The sequence below is a fragment of the Malaclemys terrapin genome, chromosome 4 (assembly GCF_027887155.1).
Source record: "Malaclemys terrapin pileata isolate rMalTer1 chromosome 4, rMalTer1.hap1, whole genome shotgun sequence".
Lineage (NCBI taxonomy): Eukaryota > Metazoa > Chordata > Testudines > Emydidae > Malaclemys > Malaclemys terrapin.
In genome coordinates this window covers 2,186,621-2,204,336 of record NC_071508.1, presented here as the reverse complement: position 1 = coordinate 2,204,336, position 17,716 = coordinate 2,186,621, and the positions used below count along the sequence as shown (strand labels likewise).

General features: G+C 47.8%; 1 protein-coding gene across 1 annotated transcript; it reads left to right on the top strand.

Moving 5' to 3' along the window:
- The first annotated feature begins 6,994 nt into the window (after positions 1-6,994).
- LOC128835529 (prostasin-like) lies at positions 6,995-17,514 on the top strand. Its single transcript, XM_054025058.1, has 6 exons — positions 6,995-7,100; positions 10,257-10,419; positions 10,686-10,951; positions 16,555-16,730; positions 17,116-17,320; positions 17,489-17,514. The coding sequence occupies exons 1-6, from the start codon at positions 6,995-6,997 to the stop codon at positions 17,512-17,514; spliced, it is 942 nt and encodes a 313-aa protein (XP_053881033.1).
- The last annotated feature ends 202 nt before the right edge of the window (positions 17,515-17,716 follow it).

Below are 17,716 nucleotides of genomic sequence, written 5' to 3'. Positions count from 1 at the left end.
TTTGGCAGAACTAAGACAGGATGAGTTAAAGTTTTACCAAGATGGTTTGTTAATTGGCCAATGTAAATAATACTCTCTCCCAAACTAAGGTATGTATGTTTATCACCATTTCCATGGAAGCAGCACACAGACCCATCGACCTAAGAAGGGATGGAGGCAAACCTCACCCTGACAAGAGAGGGACAAGACAGCCTGGTGTCTACACCCAGCAGGAGAGAGAAGCTCCGTCTGGAGTTTATTTTTCAGAAGGATCCATTGCAAAGATTTATTGGGTTATAAAGACAGGGGGGCTGAACCTCAAGTGATAAGCAGCTGAATCAACTGATTGCATATGGTATTCCTGCATTAGAAGCGTGTATGGAGAGAGGTCTTTTCTGAGAGCTAATGACATGCCGGTGATTAATGTCTTTGTGAAATGTCTGTAGTAACACTACAGGGGGAATTATGGACACTCGTTGATATTATGTTTGAAAGTGTGTGGCCAAGCAAAGGAAGGAGCAGTTCCTGCTGAGAAAAGGAAGTGTGGGGGGGGAGCAATTTACCTGTCTCTAAGGTAAATTAAGCCTGGTGGGATGAAAACAATGGAAGCCCCATGTACACACAGGGGGACAGGAAGGCTGCATCTTGCTAGATTAAGTTTTAGATTTTTATATGTGTGTTTTCACTTTTATTTCCTTGTAACCCTTCCTAAGTTTAGTCCTTTTCCATTCGCATCACTTTCCCTCTCTCCTATTGTTAATAAATGTGTTTTAGTTTACCACCCACCAGCTCAGTGCGGTGTTTGCTGGGAAGGGTGTAAATACCCCCCAGTGAAGTTAATAAGCTGTGATGTGCTTTTGTGTCTTTAAAAGAACAAATGAGCCTTACGATTTCTCTGAACTGTCCAGGAGAAGGCTGGACACTTCAGTGTGAGGGAAATTTGGGAGTGGGGTGTGTTGGGGTCACCCTTGCTGCTTGTAACCAAGGCTGGTGGAAAGCAGAGTGGGGCTGTGGTGCTGTAGACAGGCTGCTGAACCCGGATTGCTTAGCACATGGACATTCAGGATATGACCTGCCAGCTGGGAGGATGGACGTGAGCAGGCCAAGTTGGGAGTTACAACTGCATCCGAGGTTACAGGCCAGGCCGTGACACAACCCCTCACTGGTCTGGATTTGCACTCCCAAGTCATCTATCCCCCACCTAGACTGGGTTCCCATCCCACACCAACCATTCCTTGCTCTTGCTGTAGATAGACCATGTCACCCCAGTTACCACTGCACTAAATCCCCCCTGAGCACTTGCTATCAGACACAGGCAAGTTTTTTCTGAGCCTGTGAAGTCCTTTACAGTCAACTGAACAGTATTTCTATTTGGTGTTTGTCTCTTTGTCTGTAACGTGGTAACTTTTGAATGCTGCATCTAATCCATCCCCAGCTCTGGTAGAGGAGTGGAGGCTAATAGTTAGAGCAGGGGGGTCTGGGAGCCAGGATTTCTGGGTTCTAGCCCCAACTCTCGGAAGGGTGTTCTGTACCCCATGGATAACACAGAGCTAATTCTCTGAAGCAGAATACAATGAGTCAAATGGGGATGGGGCCAATGTGCCTGGGTTCACTTGGGAATTCATGGGAATAGCACTTAAAAGAAAAAAAAATCTTTATCATTTTACACCAAGGCAGATTAAACAGCATCGGGAGGCTTTTGGAGCTGATGAGCTGATCCCTTCTCATTTTTGACAATGGCCCGGGGAGAAGTGTGGCCCCCTTGGCCCCAGAGGTTTTGCTAACATTCGGAGCTTTGCCAGATTCTTTCTGTAAGAAGAGGCTGATGCTATGAGTCAGGTCCATTCTTTGGGGCAATCCTTTTTATTCACAAAGGATGCACACACAAAGCCCTGCTCCTCTGAACTCAGTAGGAACAAACCACAGCAGGCAGTTCTGTTGCTCAGAAATTCGTAAGGCTACGTCTCCAGCCAGTCCTGTGCTGGAAGAAGCTCTGTCTCTCTTTCCCCTCATGCTCTCCACTATTTCTCTCACTGTGACTCTTGCCTCTTACACACAGTTTGCCCCTGCTTTTGCAGCCAGTCCCTCAGACTCCACAGCTTCACTCGTGCTTCACCATGTGGCTGGTTGCCTTGGGCAGTGGCTTCTACTGTGTCCAGCTCCCTCACGTCACAAAGAGGCTTGCTTGCTGCTTCCATTCAGCCTGAATAAAAGGTGCTTAGCATACCCATAGCTTAAACCAAGTCTCTCATTGTCCAGTTTTCATTTCATTTCCAGCTTTCTTTCTTTCTTTCTTTCTTAATCCCCTTTTCTTAAGCTTTTTTTTAAAAAAAACAACAACAATATAAATCTAGATAAATTTCAAAATAAACACTGCTTGGAAGTGAAAAATCCAAATGTTTTGTTTGGAATATGTCAAAGAAATGGTTCACTTAAATTGTTTTTTATTTGAAACTATTTGCCATATTCAGTCTGAATTTGTGAAATATTTTCATTGACCCCAAACGACATATTTCAGTGAATAAACTATTCCTTCAAAAACCATCACTCAGCTGTGCTTACTAGCACAAGAAATACACAGCTCTAGAATGTGACATTATAGGATTAAAATATGACCAGGTAGATCATTGTTGCTACCACTATTATATAATTGCAACAAATCTTATACAAATATGACATGTAAGGTGTCAATGGAAAAGTCATGGTTTGCTGAGTCAGATTATCCTATCTGTATGCCTGTATAATTTTTGTGTCTGAAATTATGAATATTGGCTGTATACCTGTGTGATGTTGCATTCCATATGATCTTATGAAAATATGCTACTGAGTGTTAATATAATGTAACTGGAATATGCTTCATGCAAAAGGTCTGTTATAAGGTATTATTACAGATCTTATAATCTACTGAGTGTGATCATTCCATTTATATGACTGTATCATTCTTGTATCTGAAACTAGAAATATGAAATATAACTCTGAGGTCCTATTGTAATTATGCAAAGTGTGCGTCATTAATGGTGGTTTGGAATCTTGATAGCTCCCATCAACTAGGACAATTGGTTGTAAATGGATCTGTTGACTTGCAAGGCTTCCTGTCAGTCAGGACAGGAAGAATGAAGACTTGGGAGTCTCACAGGACATGTGACCATGTCACCTGGCACTGGAATCCATCTTAAACCTGGTGCTTTTCCATTTAGAAGGAGGGGTGGGGACCCAGAGAGACAAAAGATTCCCGCCTCATGCCAAAGTTATATAAGGGGTGGAACAGAACAAAGGGGGCTGCAGTCATGTGAAATCCCCTAGCTACTACCTGAGTTGGAACAAGGACTGTACCAGGGGAAAGGATTGGGCCCAGATTAGAAAGGAGTCTAGTCTGTGAAAGAAGCTTATTGGAACATCTCTGAGGGTGAGATTTTATCTGCAATCAGTTGTTTAAGGTATCAGGAAGGGAGGGATAGCTCAGTGGTTTGAGCATTGGCCTGTTAAACCCAGGGTTGTGAGTTCAATCCTTGAGGGGCCACTTAGGGATCTGGGGCAAAATCAGTACCTGGTCCTGCTAGTGAAAGCAGGGGGCTGGACTCAATCCCTTCCAGTTCTAGGAGATAGGATACCTCCATTAATTAAAAAAAAAATTAGGCTTAGACTTGTGTGTTTTGTTTCATTTTGCTTGGTAACTTACTTTGTTCTGTCTGATATTACTTGGAACCACTTAAATCCTACTTGTTATTCTTAATAAAATCACTTTTGCTTATTAATTGACCCAGAGTCAGTAATTAATGCCTGGGGGAGCAAACAGCTGTGCATATCTCTCTATCAGTGTTATAGAGGGCAGACAATTTATGAGTTTACCCTGTATAAGCTTTATACAGAGTAAAATGGATTTATTTGGGTTTGGATCCGTGTCTGGGTGCTAGAGACAGGAGTACCTGCTAAGTGGTTTTCAATTAAAGCCTGCAGCTTTGGGGGACATGGTTCAGACCTGGGTCTGTGTTTGCAGCAGGCTAGTGTGTCTGGCTAGAAAGGCAGGTTCTGAAGTACCAAGCTTGCAGGGAAAACGGGCTCAGAGGTAATCTCAGCACATCAGGTGGCAGTCCTGTGTGCGCTTCTTCACACAGCGCACAGTCAACCTGTGGAACTCCTTGCCTGAGGAGGTTGTGAAGGCTAGGACTATAACAGGGTTCAAAAGAGAACTAGATAAATGTATGGAGGTTAAGTCCATTAATGGCTATTAGCCAGGATGGGTAAGGAATGGTGTCCCTAGCCTCTGTTTGTCAGATGGTGGAGATGGATGGCAGGAGAGAGATCACTTGATCATTAACTGTTAAGTTCACTCCCTCTGGGGCACCTGGCATTGGCCACTGTCGGTAGACAGGACACTGGGCTGGATGGACCTTTGGTCTGACCCAGTATGGCCATTCTTATGTTCTTATGTTATGTAGTCCCAATCGGGTTTCTGTGACCCATCCCATCAAATCTGTATTTCAGATGTGTTTGCTCCTGGGCAACACTCACAAGGAATTTACATCCAGTCTAGGCAACACATTGTGAAGGGAATATTTAAGTTGACGGCCCATCGATGAACACAATGGGCCATGGAAGAAGCTTATGCATACCTGATAGACTTTCTCCACATGGGAGAAGCTATAAAAGGCCCTGGAACCATCTCCATTTTGCCTTTTTCCTGCTCTGATCTCTGGCCACCTGATGTACTGGGGTACCACTGAGCCCGCCTGTTCCACCACTCCCCTACACTGTCCTGATGAGCCAGGCCCTCAAGCCTCCTCCAACACACACACAGGTAGGGACACACCCAGTTGCAGAAAGATACAGACACTGAGATCAGTTCTGCGTGGGAAGACTCAGCTAGGAAATTGTATTGTCTTGCTCTGCACAGAGAACGGTACAGCGTAAGCTCATGGAATTCGCCCCCTCCCTCAATGTGGAGGAAGATATGCACAGCTTTTTGCCCCCCCCCCAGTTATGAATTCCAGAAACTGGTTTTAGAGAAAGCAAAAACAAGTTTATTAACTGCAAAGGATAGATTTTAAGTGATTATAAGGGATAGCAAATAGATCATAGCAGATTACTGAACAAATAAAACAAGCACATAAACTAAGCTTAATACAGTAAAGAAACTGGTTACAAGTAGTAATTTCTCACCCTAAATGTTGTTTTAGGTATTTCTTTCACAGGCCAGACTCCTTTTCCAGCCTGGGCTCGGCTGTTCTTCCTCACTTTTGTCTTTGTTTCTTAAATGTTTCCAGCAGTCATCGTGGGCAAGGATTCAGTGAAGACTGAACACTGATTAAGTCACTCGCCTGTCTTAAATTGGTTTTACATATGGCAGGAACCCTTTGTTTGCCAGTGTGGTTCCCCTCCACCCCCAGTGGAAAAATACTGGTATTCTATCATGGAATCCAGTACCAGGTGACTTAATCACATGACCCTGCAGTTGCAAAGCAGCCATGAATCAAAGGTTGTTTCTAGCATTCCAGGAAGCATCTTTAAAGTCCTATTCCTCCCCCTAATGGCCCATCTAGGGTGATTGCATTCTGTCTGGTGGGTGTTCCCCAGGTGTAAACCCACTTGTAATTATTAAATAGTCAATATTCCTAACTTCAGATACATAAATGATACTTGCATACAAATAAGATAATCATATTCAGCGAATCAAAACCTTTCCAATTATATCTCACAAGACCCATCTTGCATAAAATACATCTTCAATATGCTATAATCATATTATAACAATATTTCTAGGAAGAATATGGGGTGTAGCATCACAATTTTATTAAAATATTTATCAATTACCTGGAAAAAAACATGACTGATAAATGTTGTAGATGACACAAAAATTGGGGGAGTGGTAAATAAGGAAGAGGACAGATCACTGAAGTGTGTTTCAACGTAGCTAAATGAAAATGTGTTCTACTAGGAACAACGAGTGTTGGCCATTCTTACAGGATGGGGGACTCACTCCTGGGAAAAAGAGACTGAAAAAGATAACCAGCTGAACGTGAGCTCCCAGTGTGATGCTGTGGCCGAAACAGCGAATGTGATCCTGGGATGCATAAACAGGGGAATCTCGAGTCGGAGCAGAGATTTGATTTTACCTCTGTATTTGGCACTGGTACGACCACTGCTGGAATCCCGTGTCCATTGCTGGCGCCCACAATTCAAGAACAATGTTGATAAATTGGAGAAGGGTCAGAGAAGAGCCATGAGAATGATTAAAGAATTACAAAACCTGCCTGAGAGTGAGAGACTCCAGGAGCTCAGTCTATTTAGCTTAAGAATGATAAGGGGTGACTTCACCCCAGTCTATAGATAACTACCGGGGGAACACATATTTAATAATGGGCTCGTCAGTCAGGCAGATTCAATGGCTGCAGGTTGAAGCTAGACAAATGCAGACTGGAAATAAAGTGTACATTTTTAACAGTGAGAGTAATTAAGGTTTGGAACAATTTACTAAGGGTTGTGGTGGGTTCTCCCTCACTGACATTTTTTCAAACAAGACTGGATGTGTTTCTAAAAGCTAGGCCCTAGGAATTATGTGGGGGCAGGTCTCTGGCCTGTGTAATACCAGGGTGAGACTGATCACAGTGGTGCCTTCTCCCCTTAGATTCTAGGAACCCCCCATGCTAACCTTACCCCTGTTACAACCTTAGCTCTGCCTGGGCACTGTCCTTGGCCAGCTGTTCTTGACACATTGAGTTGCTAACAAAACAGGGAAGTTAAAATCAAAATGGACCTCCCCACCGTAACCTTGACCAATGCACTTTTTTGTTGGTTTTCCAGGACGCCTATATTGGGGCAATTCCAGGCAGAGCAGAATGAGAATGGCCGCGCCCTGTTTACATGCAGAATTTAGCAGCCCTTGTTTCCTTGAGTGGCTCATGAGGGCATGGGTCACACCTGTTCTCTCTAGATCTGGGGAGGGTGGAGGCAGGAGCCGTGTCTATAACTACCTTCCCCAGCACATTCGTTCCCCAGCCGGGCTTTGGTCGGAACGATGGAGCCAGCTGGGTTTGGCCAAGACAGGACCAGGCGAGGATGGCTCATGGGGCATCTCTGCTCCCTCCTGGCCACGGCACTGCTGGCGACGAGCCTGGTGCAGGGTGAGTGTGGGGTGCAGTGGAGATGGGAGATGGGGCCCTACCTCCCATGGGGAGGGGAGAGAGAAACAGGGTTGTGGGGGAGGAAATTGGGCTAGTGAATAACAGGAGGATCCCACACCTTCACCCTTCATAGATACCCCTTCCCATCTAGCCCCTATTTCTGCATTCACTCCTGAGCCACCCCATTCAGATCAGTGGGGATTGTTAATTCTGGAACCTACAGATGGTGAGTTGAATAACGACACTACTAAGACTTTTAGCTGTTGCTGTGGATAGCAGGGCTGTTTCAGGAGACTGGGTGGAGCCTCAGAACTGTGGGTGAAGCTATTGGCACCCATTCCAACAGACACATTGTGTCAGACACCAGGGATGATTGTATAACCCCCCTTCCCCACAGGCACACAGTAATAGCTTTCTTTTCCCTTTGTTTGCTCCATGTGTGCTCCAGTGAGTCAGAATCAGGCAGGTAAGACACCCACAGCAAAATGCTAACCTTACCTGCCCGGGTCCTTTGGAATGAGAATTAGGTTGGGAGCCAGGACTCCTGGGTCCTATCCTGGCTGCGCAAATGGAGTGGGGTATCATGTGTTAGAGCAGGGGAACAAGTGGTATCATAGGGATTAGGAACAAGGGTTAAAGTTAACTTGGGGTTAAGGTTATTGTGACGAAGTGGGAATGTTGTTAATAAAAATAAATAAAATAAAATTATTGGAGATATCCTATCTCCTAGAACTGGAAGGGACCTTGAAAGGTCATTGAGTCCAGCCCCCTGCCTTCACTAGCAGGACCAACTACTGATTTTGCCCCAGATCCCTAAGTGGCCCCCTCAAGGATTGAACTCACAACCCTGGGTTTAGCAGGCCAATGCTCAAACCACTGAGCTATCTCTCCCCCTGCTAGCCCTTCTCTGAATACTGTGTGGGTGCCTCAGTTTCCCCTATGCAGTTCTGAAGTATCTAGGTGGTGGGGTAAGGGTGTGTGATTGTTGCAGAGTCGTGTGTGATGCTGTCTGCACAGAGAATGGCCGACACCCTGTCTCCTGGCAACTGATGGCCTCGGCCCCTCCTCTGCAAAGGTGCCAATTGAAGGTGTTGGAGAACAAAGAGATCAGGTGACCTCCTGGCCTGGGAAAGAGACAAAGGCCAGAGGAGGGGCTGGAGAGTTTCAGTTTGGAGCTGGCTGGGGAAATGGAGGGAGGCCCAGAGGGGGCTCTGGGCTCCCTGGCCCCCAGGAGGGACTTGTCTGAGGGGTCCTGTTCTGTACCAACAAGCTCTGTTTTAGACCCTGTTCCTGCCATCTAATAAACCTTCTTTTTACTGGCTGGCTGAGAGTCACGTATGACTGTGGAATTGTGGTGCAGGGCCCTCTGGCTTCCCCAGGAGTCCCAACTGGGCGAACTCGCTGTGGGAAGTGCATGGTGGAGAAGGGGATGCTGGATGCTCCGAGGTCAGACCCAGGAAGGTGGAAGCTGTGTGAGCTTCTTGCCCTGGAGACAATCTGCTCACAGAGACGAGGCTCCCCCAGAGTCCTGCCTGGCTTCGTAGGGAGCAGTTCCAGAGCATCGCCCCGTGACACCGTGACAGTTATTATTGGGTTAGGGTTAAGGGTATCGCTGGGTGAAGCTTTTAATTGCGGTTATAACAAAGTTTATCATGGAGGTTATCATTGTCTAGTTTTCATTTGATTTCATTTCCAATTCTTTCTTTCTTTCTTTCTTTCTTTCTTTCTTTCTTTCTTTCTTTCTAGTGGCAGAATGAAGACAGGATGTGTTAAGTTTTACTGAGATGGCTTGTGTTAATTTATTTAATTGGCCACTTTTATATTTAAATGACCTTGTCCCCAATCCCATGATATCTTTAACCTAACCTCCATGGTAGCCTGAACCCCAATAATCCCAGTCCTGCCTGCTCTTTCTTCACTCTCTAAGCGCTTGCAACATAGACATGCTCAAACCCACCCATCCACATGGTGGCAGGGACATTATATCTATGTCCGACCATGCACACTGGAAGGGCCTCGTGGGGTCTCTGAGGCTCAGCTGATTGTCGAATTATTGTGAGATGTTTGTGTGGGGAATGAGTTTAGAGCTAAGTGACGTAGGATGTTGTGTTCCAAATCTGATGTGACGTCTGAAAACTGGACGCTTGTGGAGACAGCCTCTGAGTACTGTCTGGATGAGATACAGGCTGGAGATTCACAAAGACAAATGAACCTGCAGAGTGTGGGGGGTGAAGTCTCAGGAATGGTAGATCCCAGGTTTATGGGCTGGACAAGGGCTGGGAGAACTAACCGTTGAGTGAGTCACACCCTATCAGACAGGACAGTATCTTGTTAACAGGTAAAGGCTGTAGACTGTGTTTTGTTTTTCTTCCACCTGTAACCTTATGTTTCCTCATCACGTTCCTTGCCTTTATTTTGAATCTCTCCCTCACCCTGTGTTAAAACAACTTCACTTTGGTTTCATTGCAGACAGGTCTGTGACATACTCAGGGCACAATCCAGACTAATGAGTAGCTGAGTCACCCTTGCCCTGTAACCTGGGGTGCCCATTACAACGCCTTGCTGCTGTAGCCTCCAGTCTGGCCTGCTCACAAACAGCCTCCAACATGCAGGTCGCTCCCAGCTATGTCTGTGTGTGGGCTGCAGCCACACCTGGGCTCTTACCAGCCGTAAAGAGTCCCATCGGGTGACCCCAACATACCCCCAGTCCCAGATTTTCCCCACAAACATATGTTCTGTGCTGCCCAGCCCTCTCCTGGGAAGTGCAAACATATTAAGTCTGATATTCCTTTAAGGGAATACTGTGCTGTGATTGGGTGTACCAGGCCCTGCCGGAGGCCTCACAGTCCTACCACACCCCACCCCAGAGAAGAGAAGTAGAGGTGAATGTATGGGTGGGGAGACAGAGGTTGGGGATGGAAGACAGGATAGAGGCTATGTGCCAGGCAACCAGGAACCAGGACTCCTGGGTTCTAGCCCTGGGTCTTGGAAGGGAGTGGAATCTAATGGGTTAGAGCAGTGGGGCCTGGGAGCCAGGACTCCTGGGTTCTCGCCCCAACTCTGGGAGGGGAGTGGGGTCTAGTGGGTTAGAGCAGCAGTGGCTGGGAACCAGGACTCCTGGTTTCTATTCACTCTTTTCCCCACCTTTCTCCTCAGCTTGTGAGCAGCCAACGGGATTTCCCCGCATTGTGGGGGGTAATGATGCCAAGAATGGGGCCTGGCCCTGGCAGGTCAGCATCCGTGAAGGCAGCAACCATATCTGCGGAGGGTCCCTCATTGCTGAGAGCTGGGTGGTGTCAGCAGCTCATTGCTTCAATGGGTGAGTAACCCAGGCGGGAGCCATCACTGTGCGGCTGTTCCCCAACTGCCACGTCCCAGAGGCAGCTGCTTCTCAGTGCCAGGCGAGCCATCCCTGTGTGGTGTTATGGGCTGCTGTTCCCCAGCTTGTCCCAGAGGCAGCTGCATCTCAGCCTCAGGCTAGCCATCCCCATCAGTTGTACAGCTGGTTCCCAGCTGCCCCACCCCAGAGTTGGCTGCATCTGATTGCTGGGTGAATCCCCTTTCTATTCCTCTTGTATCTTGCAGGGACAAGTCTACCTATCATGTGAACCTAGGGGAATATCAGCTCCAGAACCCCTCTGAAAATCTAGTATCAGTTTCCATCAAGGAGATTTACCGCCATCCCAGCTACACCAATATCAGCTCCAGCGGTGACATCGCGCTGGTGGAGCTGGAACGAGCTGTGAGCTTCAACGAAGTTATCCGCCCCATCTGCCTTCCGGCCTCCTCTGTGGAGTTCCCTGCGGGCATGGAGTGCTGGGTGACCGGCTGGGGTGACACTCAGTACGGAGGTGAGGGGGTGAATGGGGGATTGTGGGGAAATGTTAGGACTTTGGCGGTTAATGGGGGAGGAGGTTCTAGGGGTCCCCCGGATGGTGACTGGAAAACTCGTTATTCTTTGATAGGATAATGAGTCTTGTGGATAAGGGTGAAGCTGTGGATGTGGTATACCTAGACTTTAGTAAGGATTTGATATGGTCTTGCATGATATTCTTATAGATAAACTAGGCAAATTCAATTTAGATGGGGCTACTATAAGGTGGGTGCATAACTGGCTGGATAACCGTACTCAGAGAGTTGTTATTAATGGTTCCCAATCCTGCTGGAAAGGTATAACAAGTGGGGTTCCTCAGGGGTCTGTTTTGGGACCGGCTCTGTCAATATCTTCATCAACGACTTAGATATTGGCATAGAAAGTACGCTTATTAAGTTTGCAGATGATACCAAACTGGGAGGGATTGCAACTGCTTTGGAGGACAGGGTCATAATTCAAAATGATCTGGACAAATTGGAGAAATGGGCTGAGGTAAACAGGATGAAGTTTAACAAAGACAAATGCAAAGTGCTCCACTTAGGAAGGAAAAATCAGTTTCACACATACAGAATGGGAAGAGACTGTCTAGGAAGGAGTATGGCAGAAAGGGATCTAGGGGTTATAGTGGACCACAAGCTAAATATGAGTCAACAGTGTGATGCTGTTGCAAAAAAAGCAAACATGATTCTGGGATGTATTAACAGGTGTGTTGTGAGCAAGACACGAGAAGTCATTCTTCCGCTCTACTCTGCGCTGGTTAGGCCTCAACTGGAGTATTGTGTCCAGTTCTGGGCACCACACTTCAAGAAAGATGCGGAGAAATTGGAGAGGGTCCAGAGAAGTGCAACAAGAATGATTAAAGGTCTTGAGAACATGACCTATGAAGGAAGGCTGAAAGAACTGGGTTTGTTTAGTTTGGAAAAGAGAAGACTGAGAGGAAACATGATAGCAGTTTTCAGGTATCTAAAAGGGTGGCATAAGGAGGAGGGAGAAAACTTGTTCACCTTAGCCTCTAAGGATAGAACAAGAAGCAATGGGCTTAAACTGCAGCAAGGAAGGTTTAGGTTGGACATTAGGAAAAACTTCCTAACTGTCAGGGTGGTTAAACACTGGAATAAATTGCCTAGGGAGGTTGTGGAATCTCCATTTCTGGAGATATTTAAGAGTAGGTTAGATAAATATCTATCAGGGATGGTCTAGACAGTATTTGGTCCTGCCATGAGGGCAGGGGACTGGACTCGATGACCTCTCAAGGTCCCTTCCAGTCCTAGAATCTATGAATCTATGAACAGCTTTGGGGCATATTACTACCATAATCTTAACCTTAACCCCTAACCTTACCCCTAATCCCTAATACTCCCCTGAACCCTAATGCTACTTTGAACTGTAACAATAACCCCAAATCAAAATCGAGCACAATGACCCACATATAACCTAAACCCAAAGCAGAACCCTAACCTCCACCCCAACCTAAAACTTAACCCTACATTTAATTTAAATGCTCACCCTACAGCTAAAGCTGAAACTCTATGCTAACCCTAACCTTTAACCTAAACCCTATCTCTATCCCTTAACCCTAACCCTAACCACTAAATCTTAACACTTAACCCTGAATCTAACCCTTAAACTCAACCCTAACCCTTAATTCTCACCCTACACAACCTTAACCTCCACCCGTAACCCTACCCCAACACTAAACCTACCCCTATCCTTCCCCCTGCCAATAACCCTTATCCTTAATATTCAGATTAACAGTTATGATCACCCTACACTTAAAGATAATACCATACTCTAACTCCCACCCCCATCCTAACCTTTATGGTCCCTGATCTAACCTTTAAATGTAACCCTAACCCTTAACCCTTACTTCTAAACCTAACACAACCGTATCTCCAACATAATCCTTAAACCTAACTATTAATCCTTAACTATTAACCATAAAACTTAAGTCTTAACTTTAACCCTCAATCAAACTCTAACATTATAGCACAGAGACATCCTTAAACCAAACGAGAACTGTAGCCATACTGTCAACTGAAATGCTAGCCCTAAATCAAAATCTAGCATTGTACCGCTGCTATAACATCAATCATAACTATAAACCTAACCTTGCTGTTAACAGCATTGCTAACCGTAAATTAAAATCTAGTGCTATACCCCTGTTATACCCCTAACCCTATCCCTAATCTTATTTTTAACTGCAACACCAACCATAAATCAAAATCTAGCATTATACCCCCACTGTATTCTTAATCCTAACTATAACTATAACCCTACTTTACCTGCAATGCTAATCTAAATAAAAATCTAGCTCTCTACCCCGATATACCCTTAACCCTAAATATATCCCTGACACCAGCCCCAACCATAAAAGTTAACCCTAAATTTAATGTAAATGCTCACCCTACCGCTAAAGGTAAAAGTATACACTAACCCTTACTCCTAACCTTTAACCTTAATCTTGTCTCTAGCCCTTAAATTTAACCCTAACCCTAACCACTAATCTTAACTTTCGACACTGAATCTAACCCTTAAACTCAACCCTACCACTGAATTCTCACCGTAATACAACTTTAATCTCGAACAAGTGTTAGGGTAATCTTAACACTTACCCTAACCTTACCCCCTACTAATAACTCTCTTTCTTAAACTTCAGGTTAACAGTTATGCTCACCCTACAGCTAAAGATAACACTATGCCCTAACCCTAACCCCAGTCCTAACCTTTATGGTCCCTGATCACATTTAGGCTTGGCAGAATTTGAGTTTTTTTATAATGTAGATGGACGATATCAATGTTTATTTTTAAGCGTTTCCCCCCATTTTTATCCATTTAAATTTTCACAGTTGTGGGAAATTATAGGGGGAGAGTCAGACAATAATTATTTAATTCCAGTAGATGATGAGATTCAAAAAGTGAAAGCTTTATGATCGCTGCATAATTATCTGCAGCACGTGCTCCGGTAACGCAGGCACCAGCTGTTTTAGCAGAACTGTAAATACATGCTTTATGTAGCATTCATGACCACCTGCTTTATACACATTAAGGTGTGACTACCATACGTTCTCAAGCAGCACTTTTCTTACATTGCCTATATGTAAATTTCAATGATTATCAGTAGAAATGTTTTGTCTTCAGTTTGTGCGTGCATGCTGAAATTGACATTCACCAATCAAAACTGAATCCTTCCAAACCTACCTAAATCGAACCTTTACATTTAACCCTAACCCTTAATTCTAACCTTAACACTAACACTTTAACCCTTCCCTATTCACCATGAAACGTAACTGACCTTAACCCTAACACAATCACTAAATCTTGCTGTACCCCACCAATAACCCTCACCCTTGACCTTCATGTTAACAGTTATGCTCACCCTACACCTAAAGATAATCTATACTCTACCCCCAACCCTAACCTTAACCCTAACCTTTAAAGTCCCTCATCTTGCACTGGGTGAGAGATTGTTTTAGTTTTGTACATCTTCCTGTGGGAAGATAACCTGTTAGTGTGTCTGTTCTGTGCATGAATCCATAGCAGGCTAGCCCATTGCTAGCCAATTTCCACCATCATTCCTCTTCGGGCTTTGGATCCTCCCTTCATCCATCCAGTTCCCACCCCTGCTTTACCCCTGTCATGCATTCAGTGTGACCCTGCGGTATCTTGGCAGATCCTGCTGTGGTGCTGTTCGCATGATCGTTGTACACATGGATTTGTAGCCATCTAGTGTGCTCCTGGCATATGCCTCCCGTATTTCTACTCTTGGATATTATCCCCATTGATTCTGCCTTTGGAGAAAGCCTGCTTTTGCTTTGCAAATGTCGCTCTGCATACATACCCTGGAGCTGTAGCGGTCTAGCGCAGTGGTTTTCAAACTTTTTTTCTGGTGACCCAGTTGAAAAAAATTGTTGATGCCCAAGACCCAACGGAGCTGGGAATGAGGGGTTTTGGGTGTGGGAGGGGCTGAGGGCTGGGGCAGAAGGCTGGGGTATGGGGGTGATGGCAGCGGGGTGGGTCCAGGATTGAGGGGTTCAGGGTGTAGGATGAGGCTTTGGACTGGGCCAGGGGGTTGGGGTGCGGGAGGGGGTTAGGTCTCTGGGCTGGGGGTGCAGGCTCTGGGGTGTGGCTGGGGATGAGGGGTTTGGGATGCAGGAGGGGGCTCTGGGTTTGGGGGGGCTCAGGGCTGGGGCAGGGGATTGGGGCACAGGATTGGGGTGCAGGTTTACCTTGGGCGGCTCTCGGTCAGCGGCACAGTGGGGGTGCTAAAGCAGGCTTCCTGCCTGTCCTGGCATTGCTTACCGCTCTGTGCCCCGGAAGCGGCCAGCAGCAGGTCTGGCTCCTAGGCGGAGGTGCGCAAGCAGCTCTCGCCCGCAGGCACCACCGCCCCATCTCCCATTGGCTGGTTCCCGGGCAACGGGAGTACGGTGCCAGTGCTCGGGGTGGGGGCACCACACGGAGCCCCGTGGCCCCCCCACCTGGAGCCGGACCTGCTGCTGGCTGCTTCTGGGACGCAGCGCGGTGTCAGAACAGGTAGTGACAAGCCTGCCTTAGCCGGGCAGCACGGCCCACGGGACTTTAAATGGCCCGGTCAGCAGTGCTGATGAGAGCCGCTGTGACCCACTGCCTTCCATTCCATGACCCAGTACTGGGTCACAACCCGCAGTTTGAAAACCACTGATCTAGCAAGTTGCTGGTGGAATTTCCTCTGTCATCCTTCCTTGTCTTTGAACCCTCCAATTTCCACGCCTAGTTGATGGTCCCTGTTTTTGTATTGGGTGAGATTCTGTGGCAGCTTTGCGCATCCTGCTACAGCGCAGGGTTTTGCTGGTGCCAGGGCTCTGTGCATGGATCTTTAGTGATGCCAGTGTCCTGCGGTTTGATGCCCGAAGCGGGTCCCTCTGCTGATGGGGAGATGGGAGCAACTGAGGTGGTGGCTTTGATCCTGTAGTAATAACAAATCGCTGGCTCGTACCTAGTTCTGTCCATCCCGTAGATCTCCAAGCGCTTTACAAAGGAGGTCGGGATCGTTATCCCCATATTACAGATGTGGAAACTGAGGCAGGGAGAGACCTTTTCCATTCCATGATAGCCAGGGGCGGTTCCAGGCACCAGCGTCCCAAGCACGTGCATTGGGTGGCAAGTTGGCATGAGGGCGGCAGAGTCAGGCAGCCTTCGGCGGCATGCCTGCGTGAGGTCCGCTGGTCCCGCGGCTTCGGCGGTAATTCAGTGGCAGGTACGCTGAAGCCACGGGACCGGCGGACCTCCTGCAGGCATGCCACCGAAGGTTGCATGACCACTGTGTTTGGGGAGGCAAAATACATAGAGCCGCCCCGATGACAGCTCTGTGGGAAGGTGGGGAGTTCGGCTGACCCACAGCTTGTGTCCCGTGGAGTGTCAACCTGTGCAAGTGTGAGGGTCAAGGGCTCCCTCTGCTGGTCAGCATGGAGCGGTGCTGGTGCCGGAGTCCCAACAGTGGCTGGGATGAGCTGTCCAGCAATACTCGGTCGATTGATCTCTGCAGCTGTGGAATGGCTTGTTTCCATGGGGGTGACTCAGCTCTGTTCGTCTGTCTGTCCTCAGAGAGCCTGGCAGCCCCCAAAACGCTGCAAGAGGTGCAGGTTCCCCTGATAGACAGAGACACCTGCAACAACCTCTTCAACACCGGCTCATACCCAGACGACCCTCAGGGGATTGATCCCGTCAAGCAGGATATGATCTGCGCAGGGTATCCGGAAGGGGAGAAAGATGCGTGTCAGGTGAGACCCTGTATACTATTCCCTGACTCCCTCTCCCCATACGCCAGTCAATCCCAGAGTGGAGCCGGTGCCCCCCAGAAGGGAACAGGCTCCATGTCCCATTCCCCACCCACCCTGAGTCAGCCAGTTCCCCGCCTGGGGCTGGAGCTGATGCCCCCTAGAGGGGAAAGGTCCCATGTCCCATTCCCTGCCCCCCTGAGCTGGCCACTGCCCTGGGGCCAGTGCCCTGGGGCCGGATCAGAGCCGGTGCCCCCTAGTGGGGAAAGGCCCCATGTCCCATTTCCCATCTCTTTGAACCAGCCAGTCCCTGGCACTGGGGCTGATCAGAGCCAGCGCCCCCTAGAGGACATGCCAGGAATTGACTCCATGGTTCTGCTGTCTGCAGGGTGACTCTGGGGGACCCTTGGTCTGCAAATGGGACAACGCGTGGCTCTTGGCCGGGGTGGTGAGCTGGGGCGTGCAATGCGCGAGCCCCAACCGACCAGGGGTCTACATCCTGCTGCCCCCCTACGCCGACTGGATCGAGGGCTATCTCCGCACCATACCCGTCACTGTGCCTGGCATGTCTGTCATGCAGCCCAACAGCGCTGGTGCTAGCCCTTTGGGAGCCCTAAGGAATATTTTGGGGTCCTCCCCCACCCACACAACTCTAAACCAGGCAAAGTGGATAGGGGACCCCCTTGGGCTGCTCGGGGCCCTAAGTTATTGCCTAGTCTGCTTATGCCTAGTGCCAGCTCTGCCTGTCATGCTTCTCCTAGCTGCAGTTGTCCCCATGATCCTGTGAGATTCACCCCTCCATGCCCCAGCGCATCCCACCAGGCCCCCATCAAAGCCCCCTCCAGATGGGGGTTCAGTTCATCACTGCCTCTGAGGGGTGCACGGCCCGGATCCCAGCTTCGCCTGCGCAAACACTGCTAATGCTAACGAGGATGCAAAGGGTTCTGATTTCCTCCAGCAGGAGGAGCAGGGACACATGCACACACACA

Coding starts and splice junctions, on each gene's coding strand:
- LOC128835529 (XM_054025058.1), top strand. CDS start 6,995: ATGGAGCCAGCTGGGTTTGGCCAAGACAGGACCAGGCGAGGATGGCTC. Junction 7,101..10,256: donor GGCGACGAGCCTGGTGCAGG/GTGAGTGTGGGG, acceptor CTTTCTCCTCAG/CTTGTGAGCAGCCAACGGGA. Junction 10,952..16,554: donor GGGTGACACTCAGTACGGAG/GTGAGGGGGTGA, acceptor GTCTGTCCTCAG/AGAGCCTGGCAGCCCCCAAA.